This window comes from Nanorana parkeri, unplaced genomic scaffold (genome assembly GCF_000935625.1).
Source record: "Nanorana parkeri isolate BGI_ZX_2015 unplaced genomic scaffold, ASM93562v1 scaffold653, whole genome shotgun sequence".
In the NCBI taxonomy this organism is placed as follows: Eukaryota; Metazoa; Chordata; class Amphibia; order Anura; family Dicroglossidae; genus Nanorana; species Nanorana parkeri.
Genome location: NW_017306921.1, coordinates 274,475 through 282,713, shown reverse-complemented (window position 1 = coordinate 282,713; position 8,239 = coordinate 274,475). Strand labels below are relative to the sequence as shown.

The following is an 8,239-nucleotide window of genomic DNA, read 5'->3' as shown; positions in this document are numbered from 1 at the left end:
CGTCAGCCCCGGGAACGGTAGGGGGGGGAGGGTCGTCAGCCCCCGGGAACGGTAGGGGTTGTCAGCCCTATGGTCTCCCTTCAATCATTTTCTGGCAACTTTTATGTGGTTTTTCAGGCCTTCTCAGGCTCAAGCATGTTTGTTTTAGCCAAAGGGAAGCTAGTTACCAGCAGCAGGAGGAGAAGGTTGTTGGGGGCAAAATCGTTACCCGCCTTTTTTCAGGTGTTCCCATTGAAGTCTATGGGGCCGCAAACATGTCACTCTGCCCAGAAATAAGCTTATGTTCTTTTTTGTACTTCAAGCTACAAGCTCAGGTAACACAGTGCTCAGGTGTGAGCAGACACCATTGAAAATATTGGGATTCTTCATGTTTAGTGTTGCAGTGCTTTAAGAAATGTGACAAAACGCTCAGAAAAAAATTGGGACTTAGTAAGCCGATGTGTGCAGATAAGACCGGTCTGCACGCCGGCTGTCACTAGTGTTTACATTTACACTGGGCAGCACTATAATATGGCCGCCACCAGGATAAACTAAGGCTTTTGTTTACCTTGTGCTCAACATCCCCATGGACTGCAGACAGGAGCCCAGCAGACCACGTGTTGGGCACCAGTGCATTAGTGTACGGCCACGCAGACCCTTCCAGTGACACCTCTGACAGGAAAGCTGATGATAAACATCTGTGACCCCCACCACATCCAAATGGAGCGGACACACTTCCTACCCATGCCACAAAGCCGCTGACGGAAAAATCAAATACACAGAGGGGAATTTATCAAAACTGGAGCAGTTGCCCATGGCAACCAATCCGCGTTTCCCTTTCATTTTCAAAGCTTAACTGAACAAACTAAAGATAGAAGCTGATTGGTTACTATGGGCAACTGCCCCAGACTCTGCGTGCTCCAGTTTTTATGAATTCCCCTCAATGTCTTTCATATTATTGAGAATTTGCCTGCTAAGGCCCAATACACACAGCAGCAAGAGCCCACATGAAATCTTGTCCTTACACTATATTTATGTAACGTTTACATCTGGGGTGTGCAAACTCCAGCCTTCCAGCTGTGGTGAAACTACAAATCCCATGATGCATCCGTCTCTGAGAGACATGCCTGTGGCCATGTCAATCTTTCAATGCCTCATGGGATTTGTAGTTCCATGACAGCTGGAGGGCTGCAGTTTGCCCACCCCTGGTTTACATGCATGCAGAGTATAGCGCACATTCACCCTATTGGTTGATAGAAGAGACGCCTTGTATCCTTTGTTGCTAGGATACAGGTGACTCTTGCACTCCAATAGAGTACATTTGCACTGTAGGCATGTACATGTTTTCGCCAATGTTTACATGTGTGCTGCATAAAATTTGCTCCAAATGCTGGAGCTTGGACGCAGAATTTTTATTTTGCAGCGGAACGCAGCTTTGCATAGCTGCGTGCATGGGCCCATAGAACACAATATTGCTGCCTTCAAATCTATATGAATTATGGATGTGATCGCAGAGCATTGTACGCCAATGTGGATAAGTCTCGAGTCCCGTTCACACATTCCTGGAAGGCATCAATAACTTGCAATGTGCTGGAGGTGCCATTACTTGTTAATGACACCCCAAATACATCAGTGAACACGCGTGTTAAACATATGGTGACATGGCACACCGGTAGCAGAATCTGCTACGTGAGCTACTTTCCCGCATTTGATGCGCGTGCGGCACTCATTGAAATCAATGGGCAAAGCACAGCCAATGGGAGGAGAAACGCTTGCAAAGGTGTGAATGGGAACTAAGATGCTGAACGCAGCGATATGTGTATTTCTTGGCACACAGCATTGTGACCAACTTACCATGAACTATTATTCTGAATGTCATGCTTCCAATAAGGAGCACAACACCCCCTTCGCCTGAAAAATTATGGTGAGGCCATAGGGCCAAAAACACTAAAATGACTCTTCAGTACAGTGCGGCATTCTTAAAGCTGAACGTGCGTTAGAATGGGGCAGCACAGTGGTGTAGTGGTTAGCGCTTCTGTCTTGTAGCACTGGGGGTCCCCGATTCGAATCCCGGCCAGGTCACTATCTGCAAGCAGTGGCGTCCCGAGGCTGGGTGTCATCCAGAGCAGAGACCGGGTGCCCCCCTGCCGTGACTTTGCCGCTCGTGTGCAATGACATCATCGCACTGATCTTTTTGACGCCTGCCAACGGGCATCTTTGTGATGGACGCCAGCAGAGAGAGGCGGGGTATGCCGCAGAGTCCCCCTCCTCTCATCTGACACTATCGGGCTCTCGGTCCGTGACCGAGTGGCAGACATTTCATAGGGGGTGACACCAAAATGACTGTCAGTCATTTTGGTGTCACCCCTCCAATGGTGGCACCCAGGTGCGGGCCGCACCCTCTGCACCCCCCTTGTGACACCACTGTATGCAAGGAGTTTGCATGTTCTCCCTGTGCTTGCGTGAGTTTCCTCCGGGTACTCAGATTTCCTCCCACACTCTAAATACATGCTGGAGGGTTAATTGCCTCCTTTCTAAATTGGCCCTCGTATATATACGAGATGGGGACCTCAGATTGTAAGCTCCTTGAGGGCGGGGACTAATGGGAATGTGCACTGCGTAAATTGTCAGCACTCTATAAATAACAATCAATACATAGATGACGTAAACAGAAGGGAGCTGTTCCACCTGCCAAAGGATGGGATTTCTCTCCATCCGGTCCCGACATCACACAGCACAGCCTTGTCTGGTGGCACAGTAGACCCGATTTGTCTTTGCTCCAGGTAAAGTAACACTTGCAGGTCTTATCCCTCCCACAGCCTGCGATTGGACAGTGAAAAGAAAAACAGTTGACAAGTTCATCACTCTGCTCTTTCCTCATACCAGCATGTTCCTTGTCAAAACATCTGCACACAGCATACCCGACTGGCTCCCAGTGCTGCTTCCCCGCCTCCCAGTCTGAGCTCTGCTGTACAATGGTTAAAAGGAGAACTATGGGGAAAAGCCTTAACCCCATAGTTCTCCTTAAGAGTACAGGAGGACACAAACTAGCGTCCTCCCGTCACCCTAGGCTAAGTATGCTGCTCGCGGTATACTGAGACGCCGCAGCTGAAACGGATCCCGACAATTATGTCTGGATCCGCCCATCTGCGTGACTGACAGCTGGCTCTGCCTATCTAGAGGCAGAGCCAGCTGTCTACTGAGCCGACCTGTGACAGTCTCATTGTCACAGGTCGGCTAGAACTATGTACCTCAGATTGTAAGCTCCTTGAGGGCGGGGACTAATGGGAATGTGCACTGCGTAAATTGTCAGCACTCTATAAATAACAATCAATACATAGATGACGTAAACAGAAGGGAGCTGTTCCACCTGCCAAAGGATGGGATTTCTCTCCATCCGGTCCCGACATCACACAGCACAGCCTTGTCTGGTGGCACAGTAGACCCGATTTGTCTTTGCTCCAGGTAAAGTAACACTTGCAGGTCTTATCCCTCCCACAGCCTGCGATTGGACAGTGAAAAGAAAAACAGTTGACAAGTTCATCACTCTGCTCTTTCCTCATACCAGCATGTTCCTTGTCAAAACATCTGCACACAGCATACCCGACTGGCTCCCAGTGCTGCTTCCCCGCCTCCCAGTCTGAGCTCTGCTGTACAATGGTTAAAAGGAGAACTATGGGGAAAAGCCTTAACCCCATAGTTCTCCTTAAGAGTACAGGAGGACACAAACTAGCGTCCTCCCGTCACCCTAGGCTAAGTATGCTGCTCGCGGTATACTGAGACGCCGCAGCTGAAACGGATCCCGACAATTATGTCTGGATCCGCCCATCTGCGTGACTGACAGCTGGCTCTGCCTATCTAGAGGCAGAGCCAGCTGTCTACTGAGCCGACCTGTGACAGTCTCATTGTCACAGGTCGGCTAGAACTATGAGGATGAGTGAAAAGCACTCACCTCATAGTTGTCCTTTAATAAGAGGCTGATATCAGGTGAAATTCTAAATCTCACACAGCTCACCTTTAAAAAAAAAAAATACCTATTAAGTGTAGGAAAGAGTTAAAATATCAGCCAGGAGAATTTCCTGATGTCTGTAGCCTGTTGGAAAGAATCCCCTTCACTTCCTGTACTAGTACTAGAGACATAACAGGAAGTAAAAGGAAACTTTTATAAAAGTTACAGGCGGTTGCCACAGCAACATTTGTCCTCACTTCTTGTTCTGGTGACAATAACATTTTGGATTTGCAATCACTTCCTGTTTTGGTGACGATAACCAGGACAAATAGAGGGGGACGAGCCTCAAAAGTAGGGACACACGGTGCAATAAAACCCTGACAGAGGGTCTAAGCCTTCCCTGCCCCATCCAATCCATGGCCTGGGCTACACACACACACACACACACACACACTTCATATACATTCATGATCTCTGGCCTTACCAAACACATCCCATGATCCCCTAGATCAGTGGTCCCCAACCCCCGGGCCGCGGCCCGGTACCGGTCCGTGGATCAAAATGGTACCGGACCGCACACGGCGGGGCGCTGCGAGTGGGGGGCAGGGAGCGTACAGTTAAGTTTAAAAATAAATAGTTTAAAAAAAATATATATATTAAAAACGTAACAAAATAAAAAAAAAGGTGAGGTGATAAAGTAAAAATAATAAAACAAAACAAAAATACCAAATATGATATAATAAGTCTTTACTGTTTGTGTTCCTCAAGCTTTAAATCATATTTAAATATAGGTCCTATGTGCAGTGCTCTATCGGTATGTCGCATTAGCAGGGCTATTATCCAAATTTCAGTGTAATAGCAATACAGTTAAGTTTAAAAAATAAATAGTAAAAAATATTAAAAACGTAACAAAATAAAAATGTAAAAAATAAAATAAAACAAATAAAATGTTTCCAAAGTAAATAAAAATTGAATAAATGAAAACCAGCCCCGCTGCCCCCATCTGCACGCGAATAAACGCGCAGTGTTTTCAACTGCGATTGTGTGCAACCGCACGGGCAGGGCTGTATTGCAGCAGGAAAACGCTCAATCTGCCTGGCACGACTGTGGTGCCATTAGAAAATAATGGCACTGACAGCACAAATTAAAATTATTAAATCAAAACAATCTAAAATATAAACAATCAACGTCCCCCACTCAGCGGGCCGCGGTAAAATTATCAAACGCTGACCGGTCCACGGCGATAAAAAGGTTGGGGAGCACTGCCCTAGATGACCACCCTGTGGCCCTTTGGAATTCATTGTGTGGCAGACAGTGAAGGCGTACTATTAGAATAGTAGAAATGCTTAATTTCTTTCACACTGACCTTCATTCTGTGCTGTCCTCCTCTATCCTCGTTTATGATTTTGGTTCCTCTGATCTCTTATAATGGATTTTGCTGAGAGAAATATCAAATAGGACGCGTCATTATCAACGCCGAATTCTGGGCACAGCAATACAAACCTCAACAGCCACCAAATACCCATTACACCACCAATATATACCAAATACCCACCGATGTTACCTTGTAAATGGAGCAGTGACATCATCACTGTGCTGTACATAGCCTGAGCAGAAAATAGCTGTAGGAGGGGCCCAGCAGGCTCCACCCACTATAGACTAGCTAAAGAAAACTACAAGAGAGGCCGGGAACAAGACCAGTCACCCTGCACAAGGAGAGAGAGCAGCAGTGACTGGTCTTTATTACAAGAAGCTCCTACACAGATCTGGAAGAAATACACAAAGCCCACCAAGATTGGAGAACACACGTGACTCTTGTATGTAGACAACATGCATCATTATTTAGGCCCCATGCACATGACAATTAAAATATACATGCCTCCAGGCGTGTTTGGCCTCTCTAAACGCATTGGGCACGTGAGGCTTTGCTGGGACTGGACGCACACCGTTAGCAGTATCTCGCTGCTATTACACAAACCTGAATCTTTGGCATCCTGGGAGCGTTCAGACTTATTTTACGAGTCCGACCGGGACTCGTAACGCCTCCACAGTCTCCGACCGGGACTCGTAACGCCTCCACAGTCTCCGACCGGGACTCGTAACGCCTCCGCAGTCTCCAACCGGGACTAGTAACGCCTCCGCAGTCTCCGACCGGGTCTCGTAACGCCTCCGCAGTCTCCGACCGGGTCTCGTAACGCCTCCGCAGTCTCCGACCGGGTCTCGTAACGCCTCCGCAGTCTCCGACCGGGTCTTGTAACATGTCAGCAGTCTCCAACAACTCCTATAGCGGTTCACAGACCATCTCCTGTCATGTCAGGGGCCACACCTGAGGACCCCTATATGATGAAAGTTGCCCACCACCACCCTAATCCATGCCAGCTGTGTACCTAATGAATATGGAGCTGTATATACACAAGTCTGACAAGCCGGGTGCCCTGTCTATGATAGAACACAGACACCTGCAGGAGGCCACATCACAGGTCATTCCCAGCCACACCTGGCCCCGAAGCCTGAGGATAGAGATCACCAACATACCCAATGACATAGGACAGCCAGTGACAGAGATGTGATCAAAGGTAGCTCAGGCCATGCAGTGACTGTATGCCACAAGCTGCCAGCACACATACACCTGTGACATGGGCACAGCCTTCATGACAGGGGCCACTGACTGGTCATTGAGGCTAGTCAGCTCCGTGGAGCACGCTTTATAGGTCCTGCCTCCTCCAACCTGGAGCCTGGCACCTATCTCCAGGCATCTCATCGCTGCTAATGGCCTGGGCAGCCATCAGATAAGAGGGTGACGGGGCACCTACCATGTAATCCATGGACTCATGCAGTGAGGGGGCTGTGCCGTGCACCCGGGGGCTTCCTCCTCTGGCGGTCCGCTCACTGTCGCCGCTTCAATAATAAAAGCAACTTGCTGCTGGAACTGTCCCCTCTCTCCTCTTCCTTCTCCTCCCACCTCCCTCCATGAGAGCCAGCCTGACACGCCCACAGGAGGCGTACCCGGCTACAGGAACCCGTCCCACCCTACCATACCACGCCAGGGATCGGACACGCCCATAACATTATAATAGCCACGCCCCTATTCGCGGGTTCCACCTCCACTAATCTCCCGTCACATGACAGAGCACGTGATTTGCCCTGTACACTTGTTAACTCCATGCTGCCCGCAGCTGTCCAACTGAGTCACTTTTCAAAAGTGAGCATAGAGATCAGCTGCATGTGAAGGAGTTAAAAACCTTTATTTCTGTGTAAGATTTCTTATTCTAGATATCCATATCTACCTACAGCCATATTTACCTAATAATACATATTTTAAGTCAAATATTTTATTTCATTTTAGATAAGGAGTTAAAATGCTGTCAGTTTTTTTTGGCTATCTGTGTCTCATTGGGGAGATTTCACTTCCTGTCCTGTAGACCCAACAGGAAGTGAGAGGAAATCTTTCTAACAACTCTGGCCCACCATACATATTACAATCCTTGTACAATCAACTTTAGATTAACCAAAACTATGTCATATGCAATCATTTTGTATCCAATCAGGCGGGCCCTTGCACTATATAGTTGTTGGTAGCTGTTACAATCTGATTGTACAATCTCCTTTAGATCTAAGAGCAAGTATGTAATTCAAGGGCCTGCCTGATTGGATGCAAATTGATTAGATAAGTCAGGTCGGTCCTCATACAGTACATACATACAATACATAGTATCGGTCTGTTCACATAAGACTAGTCCGTTCTGATGCAGCCAGAAAAAGTACTGCTTGCACTATTTTACCTGCATTGGATCGCGACTGAATGCATGCAAACGCATGCAATGCAACGCACCTGAAATCCCATTTTAAGCACACACAAAAAAGCCCCCCCCCCCAAAAAAAAACATAAGTGAGCATAGAGATCAGCTGCATGTGAAGGAGTTAAAAACCTTTATTTCTGTGTAAGATTTCTTATTCTAGATATCCATATCTACCTACAGCCATATTTACCTAATAATACATATTTTAAGTCAAATATTTTATTTCATTTTAGATAAGGAGTTAAAATGCTGTCAGTTTTTTTTGGCTATCTGTGTCTCATTGGGGAGATTTCACTTCCTGTCCTGTAGACCCAACAGGAAGTGAGAGGAAATCTTTCTAACAACTCTGGCCCACCATACATATTACAATCCTTGTACAATCAACTTTAGATTAACCAAAACTATGTCATATGCAATCATTTTGTATCCAATCAGGCGGGCCCTTGCACTATATAGTTGTTGGTAGCTGTTACAATCTGATTGTACAATCTCCTTTAGATCTAAGAGCAAG

At 47.1% G+C, this 8,239-nt stretch overlaps 1 protein-coding gene across 1 annotated transcript in view; it reads right to left on the bottom strand.

Moving 5' to 3' along the window:
• Positions 1-6,883, bottom strand: part of ARL15 (ADP ribosylation factor like GTPase 15) — a 268,442-nt gene extending 261,559 nt beyond the window's left edge. Inside the window, exon 1 of the mRNA XM_018563322.1 lies at positions 6,742-6,883. Within this exon, the coding sequence (XP_018418824.1) occupies positions 6,742-6,753 (12 nt within the window). The 5' untranslated portion in view covers positions 6,754-6,883. The remainder of the gene's footprint in view (positions 1-6,741) is intronic.
• Between the last annotated feature and the right edge of the window lie 1,356 nt (positions 6,884-8,239).